At 43.2% G+C, this 19,406-nt stretch overlaps 1 protein-coding gene across 5 annotated transcripts in view; it reads right to left on the minus strand.

The window, feature by feature from the left end:
- RBFOX3 (RNA binding fox-1 homolog 3) overlaps nucleotides 1-19,406 on the minus strand; it is a 732,886-nt gene that overhangs the window by 125,227 nt on the left and 588,253 nt on the right. For all 5 annotated transcript variants that reach the window (XM_078653988.1, XM_078653986.1, XM_078653987.1 and 2 more), the window contains one exon: nucleotides 12,613-12,864. In XM_078653988.1, the coding sequence (XP_078510114.1) occupies nucleotides 12,613-12,831 (219 nt within the window). In that variant the 5' untranslated portion in view covers nucleotides 12,832-12,864. The remainder of the gene's footprint in view (nucleotides 1-12,612; nucleotides 12,865-19,406) is intronic.

The raw sequence follows: 19,406 nt of genomic DNA on the forward strand, positions 1-19,406 counted from the left end.
CACGTGCGGCTGCATGTTGAGCCCGTGCTGTGTTGGGGAGACTGGCCCCATTCATGCGGAAGCGCACACCCCCCCGAGTCTGAAGCCTGCGCTGGGGATGCCGCACTACACACACACACACACACACACACATATTCAGCCTGCATTTTTTTAAATCAGGAAATGCCCAGAGTGCTGACATCAGCACTTCTGCTCTCGCAGCTGCAGCGCCGGCTCTGAACTGCAGCCAGGCCTGGAGCTCAGCCAAGCAGGGAGATTACAAGTGATCAAAGAGTCTGGGTGACTGCAGCGAGAGGAGGAAGGCTGGCACAGACCCACGGGGCACAGCACCGCGGCCCAAAGACGTCAGAATCCAGCAGACAGGATTACGAATATCACCCTGCTTTTCACAGGGCAACGCACACATCCCACTGCCCAGTGGGACACATCCAACAGGCACACAGCCCACGACACGCATTCCCCTTTTCCTCTCTACTGCCACCTCCCCTTCTCACAGATGCACCTCGCACTGCCTACTTGGCATCACTGAAATTCACCAGTTATAGTTATCTCAAGTAACTATAACTTGTGTGCTAAGGTGACTATAACTGTGGTACAAAAGGGGGTGGCGATGGACCATCACCGTTCTCTAGCCCACTCTGCCACCCCAGTTCAGACATGGCCATATGCAAATCAGTCTGACCCTTTTGTACCGCTTTGTCGCCATAAGTTGGCAGGGTCTGCTCAGACCTGGGTCCCTTGCTCACTTTGCCACTGGATTCAAGCAAGCCTGGCTGAAGACGGCTGGAATGCCAGAAACCGGTCCTAGGAAGCTTGTTTCCGGTCCAGGGAAGGCATGGTTTGGCAGTTCGGGCTGGACTGTTCCCATGAGGCACAGGGTCAGACTGATTTGCATACGGCCATGCCTGAACTGGGGTGGCAGAGTGGGCTAAGGAACGGTGATGGATTAAACCCAGATCTGTTGACTGGGTGTGAGTGTTTGATTGGTTCAGATGCTCCATCCATCACCACCCCCTTTTGTACCGCTTTATCGCCATAAGTTGGCAGGGTATGCTCAGATGTGAGTCCCTTGCTCACTTTGCCAATAAATTCAAGCAAGCTTGGCTGAAGACGGCTGGAATGCCAGAAACCGGTCCTAGGAAGCTTGTTTCCGGTCCAGGGAAGGCATGGCTTGGCAGTTCGGGCTGGACTGTTCCAATGAGGCACAGGGTCAGACTGATTTGCATATGGCCATGTCTGAACTGGGGTGGCAGAGTGGGCTAAAGAACGGTGATGGATTAAACCCAGATCTGTTGACTGGGTGTAAGTGTTTGATTGGTTCAGATGCTCCGTCCATCACCACCCCCTTTTGTACCCCAAGGTGACTATAACTGGCACCCCCACATTAGCTAAACAATAAATTTGGGGTGGGCAAATAATTTGGCTCAGCCGGTGGAGTTCTGCCCACTCTGCGTACCAAGTGAAATGCAGAGTTCCACAAAACTCCGTGAATTGACACAGAGCAGAATTTTTCTTCTCAAACGGCTCGCCAAGGATAAGTTGTAGAGCGAGAACAATCGCCTGCTAGATCTCCTACCGGTGACATTTCTCAACGCGGGTGGTCGCAGCAGGTCACAAACGCTTGCATTGAGAAATCTGCCGCTCGTGTTGAGGAAGCTGCAGCTTGAGTAGAATATCTACTCGAGCGGCATAAAAAAGCAGCGCCCTCTGACAAGCTGCGTAGTGCCATTCGTGCTGATTTTACAACTCAGGACAAACTCCTGGTATTAAAAATTCATACGAGCAGGGCAAAATCCCACACTCTGCTGCTCGCGGGTGAGTTTTTTTAGGCACTTTGGAGCCTACAAAAAAGGCTCTTCCTATAGAAACTGTGACTCATGTGTAACAGCGTGACTGTAGGTGGCCACACCAGTTTAATTTGTGTCCCAATATCTTCTACACCCCTACAAAAACACTCCTGTAGACACCACTGATTGCAGACTAATCTCCACAGATTTGAGTATTATTCTGCCCCAGACTAATACTCACAGAGCTGAACGTTACCCCAATCACTGCCAATGCCCATTCAGCCAGCATTATCCAGTAGCTGAACAATATCAACAAAGACGAGCAGTTTCCAATCACAAACGAATATTCAGGTCTGCACGATATCTAGTCTTAGAATTATGCTCACAGGCCTGGCATTGTCCAATATTAAAATACAGAAATCTTTTGCAAACCAACAATGTTACTTTTACTTCGGTGGGTCCCACATCAAGTCACATCAAATTACACTACCCTCTTAGTGACAAAAAAGACTGAAATTCAAGTCTTGTTATTCTGTGTATAGTGTTGCACTTGTGGAAACTTCATTTTGCTATTGATTCAATGAGGATAGCCAGCACAATTTTCCTTCATGTTTCTTTAATTGGGTACGCACAGTCTAACATTCACTGGGCCTTCATTATCCAATCATAGCCGAATACTCACAGCACAGTGCATTAGCCATCCCCAGACTAAGCTCAGCGATCCGCCATTGTCCAATCACAGAATAATAATCACAGAGATGGACATTACACATTCACAAACGAATGCTATCAGTGTACAGCATCATCCAACCACAGACTATTAACCACAGGGCATGCATTAACCAATCCAAGACTAATATGCATGAGGCTTAACATTAGCCAACGACGATCTAATACTCACGGGGCACAGCCTTATTCAACTAAAGCCTGACCTTCATGGGCTCAGCATTATCCAACGACAAATAGATACTCACAGGATGGAGCACTACCAATTCACAAACTAACACTCACGGGGCACAGCCTTATCCAACCAAAGACTGACATTCATGGGGTCAGCATTATCCAACGACAAATAGATACTCACAGGATGGAGCACTGCCAATTCACGAACTAATACTCACAGGGCACAGCCTTATCCAACCAAAGACTGACATTCATGGGGTCAGCATTATCCAACGACAAATAGATACTCACAGGATGGAGCACTGCCAATTCACAAACTAATACTCACGGGGCAAAGCATTATCCAACTAAAGACTAACATTTATGGGTTCAGAATTATCCAACAACAAACTGATACAGGACAGAGCATTACCAATTCACGAACTAAAACTCACGAGGCACAGCATTATCATACTACAGACTAACATGCATGGGCTCAGAATGATCCAACAGCAAACTGATACAGGACAGAGCATTACCAATTCACAAACTAAAACTCACGAGGCACAGCATTATCATACTACAGACTAATACTCACAGGACAGAGCATTATCCAACCAAAGACTGACATTCATGGGCTCAGCATTATCCAACGACAAATAGATACTCACAGGATGGAGCACTACCAATTCACAAACTAACACTCACGGGGCACAGCATTATCATACTACAGACTAACATGCATGTGCTCAGAATTATCCAACAACAAACTGATACAGGACAGAGCATTACCAATTCACAAACTAACACCTACGGGGCACAGCATTATCCAACTAAAGACTAACATTTATGGGTTCAGAATTATCCAACAACAAACTGATCCAGGACAGAGCATTACCAATTCAGGAACTAATACTCACGAGGCACAGCATTATCATACTACAGACTAACATGCATGTGCTCAGAATTATCCAACAGCAAACTGATCCAGGACAGAGCATTACCAATTCACGAACTAATACTCACGGGGCACAGCATTATCATACTACAGACTAACATGCATGTGCTCAGAATTATCCAACAACAAACTGATCCAGGACAGAGCATTACCAATTCACAAACTAATACTCCCGGGGCACAGCATGATCATACTACAGACTAACATGCATGGGCTCAGAATTATCCAACAACAAACTGATACAGGACAGAGCATTACCAATTCACGAACTAAAACTCACGAGGCACAGCATTATCATACTACAGACTAACATGCATGTGCTCAGAATTATCCAACAACAAACTGATCCAGGACAGAGCATTACCAATTCACGAACTAATGCTCACGGGGCACAGTATTATCATACTACAGACTAACATGTATGGGCTCAGAATGATCCAACAGCAAACTGATACAGGACAGAGCATTACCAATTCACGAACTAATACTCACGGGGCACAGCATTATCCAACTACAGACTAATACTCACAGGACAGAGCATTATCCAACGACAAATAGATACTCACAGGATGGAGCACTGCCAATTCACAACCTAATACTCACGGGGCACAGCATTATCCAACTAAAGACTAACATTCATGGGTTCAGAATTGTCCAACAACAAACTGATACAGGACAGAGCACTACCAATTCACGAACTAATACTCACGAGGCTGCATTATCATGCTACAGACTAACATGCATGGGCTCAGAATTATCCAACAGCAAACTGATACAGGACAGAGCATTACCAATTCACAAACTAATACTCACGAGGCAGCATTATCATACTACAGACTAACATGCATGGGCTCAGAATTATCCAGCAGCAAACTGATATAGGACAGAGCATTACCAATTCACAAACTAAAACTCACGAGGCACAGCATTATCATACTACAGACTAATACTCACAGGACAGAGCATTACTAATTCACAGACTAAAACTCACGAGGCACAGCATTATCCAACTACAGACTAACATGCATGGGCACACAATGATCCAACAGCAAACTGATCCAGGACAGAGGATTACCAATTCACAAACTAATACTCACGGGGCACAGCATTATCATACTACAGACTAACATGCATGGGCTCAGAATGATCCAACAACAAACTGATATAGGACAGAGCATTACCAATTCACGAACTAATACTCACGGGGCACAGCATTATCATACTACATACTAATACTCACAGGACAGAGCATTACTAATTCACAGACTAAAACTCACGAGGCACAGCATTATCCAACTACAGACTAACATGCATGGGCTCACAATGATCCAACAACAAACTGATATAGGACAGAGCATTACCAATTCACGAACTAATACTCACGGGGCACAGCATTATCATACTACAGACTAACATGCATGGGCTCAGAATGATCCAACAACAAACTGATATAGGACAGAGCATTACCAATTCACGAACTAATACTCACGGGGCACAGCATTATCATACTACAGACTAACATGCGTGGGCTCAGAATTATCCAACAACAAACTGATACAGGACAGAGCATTACCAATTCACAAACTAAAACTCACGAGGCACAGCATTATCATACTACAGACTAATACTCACAGGACAGAGCATTACTAATTCACATTATCGACCAACATCAAGATCTAGTATGCATAAAATGCTTCTGGTAAATGTTTATGAAATGGAATATAATATGTTTACAGTAATGAATGACAACTTATGTTAATGATGTATACTGTGTTTATAACACTAAATAGTCTTTATATGAATGACAAGCTAATTCTGGCATATAGTGTATTGTTCCCATATAGGTCAGAGATAATAGGGCTGGGAATGAGATTCTTTTAGAACACATAAGGTTTTGATAGCTTTTTGCTAATTCCTATGTAGTTTGTAATTTGAGGAACAGAGCACAAACAGCTCTTCTCTAAACATCATCACTTGGTAGCTATACCATGCCACCTAAAAGTTGATATTGGTATTGCACAGCACACTTTAGCAATAATATTTACAAAAGCCAATTCAACATAGCGGCTGTATACATTGTTATTTGAACAACAGGGTTTCTTTTCAAGAAGCTTAAGGATATAGAGATATTTCTTCAATATCCCTTATGCTGCATCATAGTCGCTGCTCTCTTAAAGCCTCCTGCATCCATGCCCATACCAACATGGCCGCCTTATTTGGGATCGACCCCTGTAATTTTTCTAAATAGGCTTTGACTATTTTTTCCCCTTACTTTGGGATGCAATCCCCACTCTTCGATTGTTTAATCCTTTAGTAATAGCTTATTTGGGCCCCCAGGGCAATCCACAACGCCAACGCGATTTTAGCCTGCAAAGGGTTTTTTGATTTTCTTTTTTGTGCTATATATTTGTTTCGAAATCACATTTATCCTTACATTGTTGCTTTTCTATTTTCTAGCAACAAAAGTGTAGAACACCTGGTTAATATAGACTAAGATTTCTCCTTTGACATAGACGCTCTTAACCAACAACAGGTACCAATATGGCGCCTGTTTAGGCTTCAAAACACGGACAAAAACAAAATGGTCGTCGTAATTCGGATCGATCATTGAAATTTATCTAGAAAGTCTCTAGCTACTTTTTTCCTGTACTCTGGGAAGCATTTACCTAATTTGATCATTAAAATACTTAACAATAGTTCACCTGGGCCCCCTGGGTAATTTAGAACGCTACGCAATCTTCTCTTGAATGTTGTTTCAAACACACTTTTTTTGCGCTCTACATTTTCTTTGAGAGCACTATGACCCGCGAGATCTCACCACCTTCCGATAATGGTGCCGAATACCTTTACAACACAGAGAATCAATCACCCAGGGACATAGACGCCCCGAACCAACATGGCGCCCGTTTAGGCTTCACTACACGGCCTCAAACAGAAATCGGGCACTTATGCAATATGGCCCCCGTTCCAAATTGCTGATATAAACACACGTTTTCGGACAAGATAGGCGCTGCAAACCCAGATGTAGGAGATTTTATATGGGCACAGGCTTATGAATTCCTTTGCTCATTCGATCTCTAGTTTTACAGCACCATCTTTTTGTACTGGTTTAAGATGCTATTCGGTACAAACATAAGATGGCGTCCGCTATAACTTCACACTGCATTGCAGAATGACAATAGGGCACTTACACAATATGGCCGTCGTGCCACTTGCCAAACTGAACCAGGTGTTTTTAATTAGGACTAATTAAAGCCTATATATAAACTGAGCCAAAATGTCTCAGTAGTCTGCTGCTACTTGACGGAGGAGGACGTTGTACTGCAGGTGGATATAGGAACCAGGGGATGCCTTAGCTCACTTTATTAAGGTAAGAGGGCTTTGTTAACAGACTAAACAGGGGTTTATTAGAACTTTGGGTCTTTTAGAGAGATCAATCTAGGGAAATTATCATGTTAGTTCATTAACTATAGTAAATGGGGTTCTTTGACTATATTTACTTTTTGCCCACTTAAACTAAACAGACACATAAACAGGTGTCCATAGACAGAGGGATAGGATTTGTAATAATTAAGTCCTTTTTTGGGGTTACTCTTTTATTCTGATTTCCTGTTATATATTTTCTTTTCCCCTCTCTCTTTCTTGTATATTCCATTCAGAGTGCGTAAGCAGAAGGTTTAATACCCCTTTCCTTACAACAAGCCAACTATAATAGGTAAGATATATTTACAAGCACATACTTGGATGCTTAGTGGCCGTTATAGGTTGTTCCTACATTGGCTCTTCAGTTAACAATGATCAGTTATGTAAATAGACAAATATCTAATTAAATAACCAAGTATATTTAAAATGCTTTGCTTAACAATGACTCTATAGATAGTAATAGCCATGGGAAGGTTTTTCTTCTCATTGCACGCCTAGTTTCTAATAATTCTTATCCCCATCCTCCCTCCTTATCTTGTTGTAGATAGCCAGATTAAAACCTACATTTTCTACTACCCTGGTTCCAGCTCTTTTTGGATCATCATCCATATTCTTGATGTAAGTGAGTTGCCGTCCGTTCATTTCGCTTATGTAAATATCAGGCTACCCTTTGGTTGCGGATGACCGTTATGAGAAAAGTACCATGGAAGTGTTTTTGTCCTTTGTCCTTATCTTATCGTTTTAGCTTATCTTCCTTACTAATCACCAACGTTCCAATGTTGAGGAGCTGCCTTGAGGAGAATTTCTAAAAACACTCTGTTTGCCCTATAGGATAAATAAATGTACAACATCAAATTAGTGTTTTTTTCTTGTCAATTGCAAATATATATATTTGTTTGGTGTGGAGTTATCTTTGAGAAGAGTATCTAAAACACTCTGTTTGCTCTTTAGGATATTTATATGTACAATATTGAAATACCCTTTCAAGAGAATTTTGGCAGTACAGACCACAAATAGATATATACCGTCCAGTAATAAGAACGACTCGGACAGACGAGATTCCTCCACAAGAACTTTTTGTTCAACAGGGTAGGTCATAGTCTTCAGTCGCAATTATCGAGTTATGGGAAGCTTTCGAGCTCTTTTAGAGTGTCTGTTGATATAAAGACTTTTGATATTTGACAATTCACTAATGTTTTCCCATTAATCAATTCTAGATGCTCTATCAAGCATAACAAATCGTTACAGATATCTCCACGCACCCTGATAGTCACGGGAGAAGACACAAGGACACTAGTCTATTTTTTCACTTCGGTATGTTCTTCACTTTAGCGTTACTCATTTCTGCTGATAAATTGTTGATTACTCCCCCATGTCACCTCTCTAAGGTGGGTTGCAGATACAAGAGGGATAGACCCTTATGGTGAACAATATACAACAACCTAGAACATGCTGACCGCTTTTGAAAAATTTCAAAAATGTTGTCTTTAAATTAATTTTTCAAAATCTTCTATTCTGATTATTGTTGGCAATTTGCATACAATCCTGGCACTAGCCTTTAACCCAGTACTGTACTGTTTTTTAAGCCTGGCTTTGTCTACAGAAGCACAATTGTTTTTAATGTAAATTTTAATTGTATGTTTTTTGTACATTGTCATTTTTCTGTAAACAGCCCTGAAGAAGTCCCAAGAGGACGAAACGCGTCGGCTGTAGCTCCTGTGTGTGATTTGTTACTTACAACTGAACTCAATAAAAGAACTCTTAAAGAACACAAGTAACAACTAATGTGATCATTGCTGCTAACCTCATCAAAGTTGTCAGTTCATGCAAACTCTAAAGTGGTGCACCTTGACCTTGTTTAAAGTAATTCATAGTTCATGTTTTGAACCAACATTGTAATGGTGGGTGTTACTGAAGTGTGCACACATATTGTCCCATGCACTATAATGTGGGTCTAAACTAATTTTGGGAGAATATTTGACCAGGTGCTTTTTTGATGGGAATCCTCCACCGTTGTTCTTTCCAAAACTTACTAATTCACAGACTAAAACTCACGAGGCACAGCATTATCCAACTACAGACTAACATGCATGGGCTCACAATGATCCAACAGCAAACTGATCCAGGACAGAGCATTACCAATTCACAAACTAATACTCACGGGGCACAGCATTATCATACTACAGACTAACATGCATGGGCTCAGAATGATCCAACAACAAACTGATATAGGACAGAGCATTACCAATTCACGAACTAATACTCACGGGGCACAGCATTATCATACTACAGACTAATACTCACAGGACAGAGCATTACTAATTCACAGACTAAAACTCACGAGGCACAGCATTATCCAACTACAGACTAACATGCATGGGCTCAGAATGATCCAACAACAAACTGATATAGGACAGAGCATTACCAATTCACGAACTAAAACTCACGAGGCACAGCATTATCATACTACAGACTAATACTCACAGGACAGAGCATTACTAATTCACAGACTAAAACTCACGAGGCACAGCATTATCATACTACAGACTAACATGCGTGGGCTCAGAATTATCCAACAACAAACTGATACAGGACAGAGCATTACCAATTCACAAACTAATACTCACGGGGCACAGCATTATCCAAATACAGACTAACATGCATGGGCTCAGAATTATCCAACAACAAACTGATACAGGACAGAGCATTACCAATTCACGAACTAATACTCACGGGGCACAGCATTAACATACTACAGACTAATACTCACAGGACAGAGCATTACTAATTCACAGACTAAAACTCACGAGGCACAGCTTTATTCTTAGATGCATTGCTACAAAACCGACCGCTGTCCCAGCAGACCTTGATCACATTGTTCATGGCATTATTCAAACGCAGCCAGACATTTGAAGCGTGGAATACGATCTCAAAACGTTATCCTACCACAGACTGATACTCACAGTGCAAAACTTTATCCTACAAAAGACTGATAAACACAGTGCACAACTTTATCCTACAAAAGACTGATACTCACAGTGCACAACTTTATCCTACAAAAGACTGATACTCACAGTTCAAAACATCATCCTACACCAGACTGATACTAACAGTGCAAAACATCATCCTACAACAGACTGATACTCACAGTGCAAAACATCGACCTACAAAAGACTGATACTCACAGTTCAAAAATTCGTCCTACAAAAGACTGATACTCACAGTGCAAAACATTGTCCTACAAAAGACTGATACTCACAGTGCAAAACTTTCTACTAGAATAGATTGATACTCACAGTGCAAATCTTTGTCCTACGAAGGATGGATACTCACAGTGCAAAACTTTCTACTAGGATAGAGTGATACTCACAGTGCAAAACTTTATCCTACGACAGACTGATACTCACAGTGCAAAATCTTATCCTACGACAGACTGATACTCACAGTGCAAAACTTTATCCTACAAACGACTGATACTCACAGTGCAGAACATCATCCTACAACAGATTGATGCAGTGCAGAACATTATCCCCGAACAGTCTGATACTCACAGTGTAGAACATTGTTCTAGAGCAGTCTGATACTCACAGTGTAGAACGCAGTCTGATACTCACAGTGTAGAACGCAGTCTGATACTCACAGTGTAGAACATTGTTCTAGAGCAGTCTGATACTCACAGTGTAGAACATTGTTCTAGAGCAGTCTGATACTCACAGTGTAGAACATTGTTCTAGAGCAGTCTGATACTCACAGTGTAGAACGCAGTCTGATACTCACAGTGTAGAACGCAGTCCGATACTCACAGTGTAGAACATTGTTCTAGAGCAGTCTGATACTCACAGTGTAGAACATTGTTCTAGAGCAGTCTGATACTCACAGTGTAGAACGCAGTCTGATACTCACAGTGTAGAACGCAGTCTGATACTCACAGTGTAGAACATTGTTCTAGAGCAGTCTGATACTCACAGTGTAGAACATTGTTCTAGAGCAGTCTGATACTCACAGTAGAAAACATTCTTCTAGAAGAGACTGGTGCAGTGCAGATTATCCCAGAGCGGCATGAAACTCACAGTGCAGAACGTTATCCTAGAACAGATCAATGCTTTACATGGGCCAGTACTCGCAGATACTTGATCCCTTTCAGTACCTGCACTTCTCCTTGTACGAGGAGAGTACCAGCACCCATGAAGTGTGAGAAAGGTCAGGACCAGGGACAGTGGTGGAGGAGCTGTCAGAGGGAAGCCTGGCTGTGCTTCTAACCGGCAGCTGAAGTCCATGGTGCTAGGTCCCGGGGGTGTATGCGTGCGTCTGTCTGTTTCTTGTGTCTAGTTTCCACTCATGATAAAATTATGACAAAGGCCCACCGAGCCCACCGATGGGGATGGGGGGGGACGTACAGAGCCAATGAATTCAGAGAGGCTGGGGGGAGATGCAGGAGAGCCAATTCTTATCCTCAGAGTGCAGCCCCAAGGCCCTGTCTGACACTTTACTCCTCGCCAGGAGCACCACCTTAAGTTCACCCGCCACCCTGCATGTCTCACCTCTGAGTCTGCCATTGACTCTCTGTGTGACCTTGGAGGGCTACTCACTGCTCTTTGTATCCACCTCTGGATAGCCCCCTGACCACCTACATGTGCCTTACGCAGCTGCAGGGACCACTCACTACCCTGCTTCTCCAGCTCCTTCCTTGAGTCCCCAACTCTGTGTGACTCAGGAAACCCACTCGTAAGGACCCGCCACTTTAAAGGGTCCCCAGTCACTGCGGAAGCACATCTTGATAATCTGATCCCATTCAGTGCCCCATCCTCGCCCTGCTCTCAGCCACATCGAAGCCTGCCCTTAACCTCATTCCAGACCCCGCCCCATCACCACGCCCACTCAATCGGGTGAGTACCTGCGCTTCTTTTTTTTTTACAAAGCACTGAGCAGATACTCACAACGCAGAAGGTAATCCTAGAACGGACTGGTACTCACAGCACCGAAAATTATCATAACCATTGTGTGAACACAGTCCTAGACTCAGCGGTGGCTCCTCTCCTAACGAGCATTGCCCCACAGGAAAAATAAGACTATAATAACAATTGTATTATTATTTTATTTTTCACTATTGCTCTGTAAAGGTGTGGAGCGGGGCTGTACTGCCTACAGAGCGGAGGAGTGGTAGGCACGCTCTTAAGTGCGCATGACGGTTTGACCGGCCGTCTTGGGCCAGCCAAACTGTCAGGCGCACTTTGATCTTCACCGGGTTGTAATGCACAGCCTGGGTGGAAAACATGCCCAGGCTCCCAGTCCCTGTCCGAGTGCTGAACCATGGTGTCAGACCAATCACAATGCTGCTGTCATGGTGTCAGCAGCATCGTGATTGGCCAGGGGAATCTGGAGCCTGGCCGCTTCCTGCTTCATTGACTAAGGAGGGCGGAGGAGAGGTGGCCACGGGGAAGGTAAGTGTAATGTTCTTTCTTTTTTAAACTCTGATTTTAAAATTTCCCTCTCCCCAGCCTCGCCACTTCTACCCGGTAGCAGTCGCTACTGCCTTAACTACCGAACAAGTTGCAGTCTTACCGGCACAGTCTGTGTTCCTCCAAGGGATTGTGTGTTGGCGTCGGTTGCCGTCTGCTCCGGATGGCTCTGTGCTGGGGTGTAGAGGGTCAAAGCGTGCTCTGGTACCGACGTCTGGCCGGGGTACTCTTGCGTAGGAAGGGCATGTGGTGGAGCATACTCTGGAGGGATGCCGTTCTGTGGTGGAGGAGGGTACTGGGCTGGGGGGTAGGGTTGAGCCATGGCTTCTGGTGGGGCCGTGGCGTCTGGGTTACCCTGCAAAAGAAAAGCAAGAAACAATGAGTTAAAATGCAAGCAGTCGTAAGGCATCTTTGAAAAGTGAGCATGCATGCGCACGCGTTAGTGGGTGGACAAGCACTGTGTGCCTATGTTACGGCTGTTCTGCTGAAAGGCTTGTCTGTGCCTTTATTCGTCGAGTGTGTTTCTGTGCAAGGGGTGAGTACATACACACACACCAAGGCATGCTAGTATCCATAAGAGGACTGCCTCAACTTGATCACACTGCTCTGGTCTCCAAGGTGTTAATAATATCTGCTAATGTGGTCTTCCAATCTGTGTGGGAATAGTGGAGTTTGTGCTTGTTTCTATAAAGGGACAACATTATGTGGTAAGATTATCTATATTATGAAGGAAAGTGTGCTAATTATGCATCACATTCTCTATCAGTATTGTTTTTATCCATTTAGGACAGAAATAATGTTGCTATTATATGACAAAAAAATGGCAAACACAAAATATCATTAAGAATGTGGTAAACACTGCAGCCACAGAATCGCCTAAATCCACTGACCCGCACTATTGCCCATTGTTTTACCAACGATTTATTGAAGAAAGGTAAACAAAGCCTTATCAATCCAATTTCAAGCAGTCCCGTTGTTAGCAACACTTTGAAAATAACAGCTTTTTCAAGAGAACTGCACGAAAATAAACATGTAATTGCCTTCGGGCTCATGGTTTATGATGTCACCCAAACTCCTTGATTGCAAGATTGGTCAATATTACACAGTTAATGGTTATGTATTCAATACATATTTGTATATAGTATGTCTGCAGATGCATAAATTCTAATATACTATTTATTACCATTGATGAGTGTGGGGAGGGACATGACTCAAGAGAAGCAAAGCCTCAAATGAGGATACCAGGGGTTACATTTGTGCGGAATGGTAAACATACATTGAAGAGACCATATGACTATTAGGAGAGTAGTTTTCCTGTGTAAAGTAATTGTTACATGCAATACGTGAGGCACTAAAAGGTATCTTTCTCATATCAGTTCTGCTGTACTATGATAATAAAGTCGAATTTGCACTGTAGTAATGTCTGAATGTATGTTAGTGTAGACTCCCTAAATAATGTGTGATTGGACATTTATTTTGAGTGCCACTTAAAAATATATAATAAAGATATGTGTGTGTGTGTGTATATATATATATATATATATATATATATATATATATATATATATATATACATACATACATACATACATACACACACACACACACACACACACACACACACATATAATCACAAAAGCACATGCAAAATAGTGGTCTTTATCTTCATGACATACCATCTAGCAGTGTTAGAGGTACCTCTTTCCAAAACTCATAATCTAAATGGGAAAACTACATTCCCCCTGCCCACTTATATGGTGTTCTCATGGAATAATCAACTTAACCGTAAATAAAGTGTTGCGCTCTCTGACTGTAAAATACACACACAAATGCATACTTGCAGGGATCACGCCAGATCATTCCAATTTTATGGCGAGTCAATCAAATGAGTGGATAACATCCACTTACGACAAGCTTTTACAATGAACAAATAAATATTTTGGTACCACATCATACGTAGTACGTGTGGGCATAAACATTTTTACTGAATAACAGACACTTTTAGTTTTGTACTACACCAATTAAAATCACGGGATAATCTCGCAATCAAAGGCAATTCTTATTTTCCCATCAGGAGGCTAGTCAGAGGAAGTCAAACCTCCTGTAGACTGGCCCAATATGTGAATCTTCTAAGGGCACTGTCCTTGGCGGAGCATTACTCTTTCCCAGACCCAACTGGACATTTCTTCGCTCTCTTTTTGCGATGCGTCATGAAAACATCTAGGGGCAGATTTACCATGATTTTGCGTTGGGGTTACGCCACTTTTGTGGTGCTGACCCAATACAAATTCATTTTTGGTATTTACTAAGCCATGCAACACCGCTTTGCATGGTTTATTGTATTGTATTGTAATTGCATTTATATAGCGCTTACTACCCCTGACGAGGCGTCGAAGCGCTTTTTCGGTAGGTAGCACGCTACTCCGGGACCCACAGAGGATTAGTGTTGAATTAGTATAGTGAAACATGCAAGTACATTTTAAGTGGTGGATAGGTTAATCAGTTATTTGGATTTGGAATGATAGCAGAAGGATAGAGTAGGACAAAGGTTTGTCAGGTTTCATACGTCTTTATTTCGATTATTACATCATAAAAGACAATTTGTACAATAAAATTGATGGGATACATAAAATGAATAAAACATCATATTTACTTAAAACATTTCATCATTAAAAAAGAATTAAACAGTGTATTAAAGACCCAATGTATGAAAACCCTGCTAAAAATGTATCAATCAACTGGCTGCAGGTGTCTGGCTTGGATGATCCATGCCCACCCCAGATACTTAGCCACACCTATTACCACCATCTCTGATGTATTGGTACGTAGCGCCCACAAAGCTTCAGAGCTCCCTTTAATTTTCATTTTGCGACAAATAGGCCTAATCCATTTGGTTCTAGGGGCATGATAGGCTGGACATGCAAAAATGAAGTGACCCACACTCTCCCTTTGATCAACATACCAGGGGCAGAGCTCATTAGAATGACCAGACCAGTTTTTAGTAAAAGATCTTACTGGCAGGGACCCAACTCGAAACTGATGGTATAGTTTTTTTATCTAGAGTTTTCGTAATAACATCCCAATAATTCTCCAGAAGAGGGTCTAATTTATGGGCCAGAAATCTGCCTGACAAGCTGGTAGCATCAGATTGCGCAATGGATGGAAGTTTAGCAGATGTCCAGTAAAGTGCTTTGAAGGCTTGCTTCGACGGAAATATAGTGGACCCCGGAGAGACCCACAGGTCGTTAAGACCCATGTCCTCCAAAATTGATTTCACCTCACGTAGCCAAGGAATGTTACTAGAACCCAGTGCTGATCTCACATCCATCAATTCGCTGGCAAAGAGACTTAAATCCGGTGAAGTCCAGATCCGTCTCCACAGCGCCACTAGCCGATAAAGCGCCATCTCGTTAATCGGTTTGCAGCCCATGTCCAGCAAGAGTGGTTTGATTGGTGTAGATTGCGGGAGACCTACCAAATTCCGCATGAATTTGTTTTGTACTTTTATCAATGGAGAAAGGTCCTTGTAACCCCATAGGTCAGCCCCGTACAAAATGGCAGAACTAATCTTGGCTTCATAAATCCTAAGTGCTGGTTTAACCCGTTTAGTTAATGACATTTTTTGTTCCTGAATTAAACAGCCCGTGAGGCGTGCAAATTTTAAGCAGAGCACGTCGATCTGGGGTTTCCTGCAGAGGCGATAATCTATAGTCACTCCAAGGTATGTCATAGCCTCCATTTGTTCAAGACAGGCACCATTCAACATAACAGAACTTTTAATGGGACGATTTTTGGTTAGGACCATGAATTTGGTCTTGCTCACGTTTATTTGCAGATCGTTTAACTTGCAAAACTCCTCAAACCTATTTAATGCGGTTTGCAACCCTCTGCGTGTCTTTGAGAGGAGTAAAGTATCATCTGCAAAGATGAGCATTGGGAATTTGGTCCCACCTAAGCATGGTGCATCCGTAGGGGTGTGGCAAAAAACTTCACCACCTGATCAATAAACAATAGGAAAAGGGTGGGTGCCAGAACGCACCCTTGACGGACACCTCGTGTTACAGGAAAGCTGTCCGTCACCTGCCCCTGGCCTCCCCACCTTACCCTGGCAAAATTGCCCTCATGTAATCTGACCACAAGATCTAGTAGGTCTAGCGGTAATCCCAGGTTTCTCTAGACTACCCACAATTTAGCTCTTGGCACAAGATCAAAGGCCGACCTCAGATCTATAAAGGCGGCGTAGATGTGTCCACCGCCCATCAGCACCACCTTCCAGTATATCAGAGTAAATCTGAATATCTGGTCGATGGTGCTGATGCCTGATCTGAAGCCCGCCTGTAATGGGGAGAGAATGTTTTCCATCTCCATCCATCCCTGTACTCTCGCAAGGACCATCCTGGCAAAAAAAAATTGTAGTGAGTCGATTAAACTGATGGGGCGGTAATTTCCCGGTGCCGAACGGTCCCCTTTTTTAAAAATTGGGAGAATTCCTTTCCAAGACTCTGGGATCCTTGTCCCTTTAGCGATTGCATTAGCAATCAGGGTTATATAAGGGACCCAAAGTTGGAGATTTGTTTTGAAAAGGTCCACCGGAATAGAGTCCATCCCTGGCGCTTTCCCCGATTGAACCAAGCTGAGAGCAGACTCAGTGTCAAGAGTTGTAAAGATCAACGAGTGGCTATGATTAAGGTGAATTGGTGTCTGCATCCCTTGCCCATTAATAGATTGCAAATTAGGGTCCTTAAATTTGTCCAGAATAAAATTCCACCCAATCTTCCACAGACACATGGTTTGCTGGAGTTTGGGAGTCGGGGTTCCTGCCCCATTTCACGATTTCCCAGAATTTAGCCTGATTCGGGGATAAACATGCCTCAAAGAGATTGGACCAATGACACTCGTCCCACTCTCTCTTCGTCTCCCACTGTTTTTTTTTATACATTTTGCGTGCCATTTTAATATCACTGGTGGCCCGTGATTGAATAGCTTTGATTAGATTGCTATGTCCTTCCCTACAGTTCTTATTATACCACTTTTTCCGGCAGCCCATTTCCATCTCTTTCCCTTGTTTGATCGGAAGAGTCAGCAAGGCCTTAAGTTTGATAAAACACTGGTCACGGAGATCACTGATCTGAGAAGCAGCATCCAAAATGGATGATACATTCAACATGGCACTCAATGTCATCGAAACTTCCTTTGATATGCCATCTAACAAAGTAGCATCCTTCACGGCCCTACACCATTTTACCCTTTTTCTGTCATTGGTCAGGACGGCCTCGGCCGTAATGCAAGGAGCTAATAGGGGCCTATCCAGATTGCATGGGAGCTTAAGGCTTTTGACCAATGGGTTGTGGTCGCTTTCTGGGTGAACCACAACTTCCATATCGACCAGGAGTGACCAGTATTCCATTTTAATCAGGACATAATCTGGTCTACTTTTGCTAACCCCATTATCAAAGGTGGGACAGCCAGCCTTGTCGGAGGGTGAGCGCCCGTTTGCCGCTCTCAGACCCCACTCCAAACACAACCCTGACCAGTGAAGAGCGGCCTCGGTCCCCTTCTTGATTTTATTCAGGGTCAACTTCGGGATATTCCACGCTGCATCTTCTTCGGACCCCAAGTCCTCCTCTTCGCTGAACAGGGGTTCGAAGGTACAGTTTAGGTCCCCTGCTACGAGAATTAATTTGTCTCTCCCAATTAAATCAAGGTAGGAGTCCAGTTCGTTAACAACAACCGGACAACGCCCACCGGGGCGACCTCAGGCATAGGTATTGATAACTACTGTGTCCTGATGATTTTTCTTTCGTAATTTAATTCCCAGGAGATCTGGGTTATCCACTACAATTTCTGTTGGATTATAATCAATAGACTGTCTAACCCAAATCACTAGACTCCCAGAAGCTCTACCTTTGGGACCCTGGATCACAGGTTTATAAAAAATTTAAAACCCTACCCGATATATTGGATCAGGGGCCCAACTCTCTTGAAAGATTAAAATGTCAAAGGTGTCAATAAAGTCTTCAGAGCCTACACGCCCCTTTAGCCCTGCGATGTTCCATGAGGCCATTTTAAGCGGCGTACCCTGACTGACGGGTGCAACAAGATCCGGAACCCACTGATCTGGACATATATTGCTAACAATGCTCGGGAGACAAGCAACCGGCCGGATACCGTCTACATGACTTGCTTAGGCTGTAACTGACCCCTTCTCAATGTTTTTTCCCTCCATACTTGCTGCCACATTGCCTACTCCATCACCCCTACTGACATAATTGTCACATTCACTCCCTCTATCACATACGGAATAGAGTCAGTCAATACCCTCCAAACCAGATAGAGGGTCAAAACGATTAAACAATCGAGGGTAAAAAGGGAAATGTGGGAACCCTGCCATATGGGATCTACCAACAAAGCTGTTCGGCATCAGAGAGTTGGCAACTGGCACACTATATCTTTTGGGATAAAAATAGCCAAGACCCAGGGACTGCACATCACCCACCCTCCCAAACCTTGCTTCTCTGCGAATATAGTCCACCACCCAAGGATCTCTAAAGTTTATAATAATACAATCCCCTTCTAGATCCTTTACACAATGTCCCACCCAGTCAACTCTTCTCACATTCAGTATGTCTGTAACAGAGGACGGTGGAAGGGGATGATTTTTATTTAGCCAAAAAACAACTTTGTTTTTAAGGTCCCCGTAAGATTCAATTTGACCCTCCCTGCAAGGTGAGACACCTGTTAGAACAATCGTATATGGGGTTGCTTCAATGGGTAGGTCTGTGCGAGGGTGTCCCCGTTTATTAGCCTTCAATGGTGGAGGGACTGGATTAGAAATTACACTCCCCACTGCCCGTGAACTTGTTTTAGAATTCGTAGAAGGAATAGAGCCACCCCTCA

This window comes from Lissotriton helveticus, chromosome 7 (assembly GCF_964261635.1).
Source record: "Lissotriton helveticus chromosome 7, aLisHel1.1, whole genome shotgun sequence".
Lineage (NCBI taxonomy): Eukaryota > Metazoa > Chordata > Amphibia > Caudata > Salamandridae > Lissotriton > Lissotriton helveticus.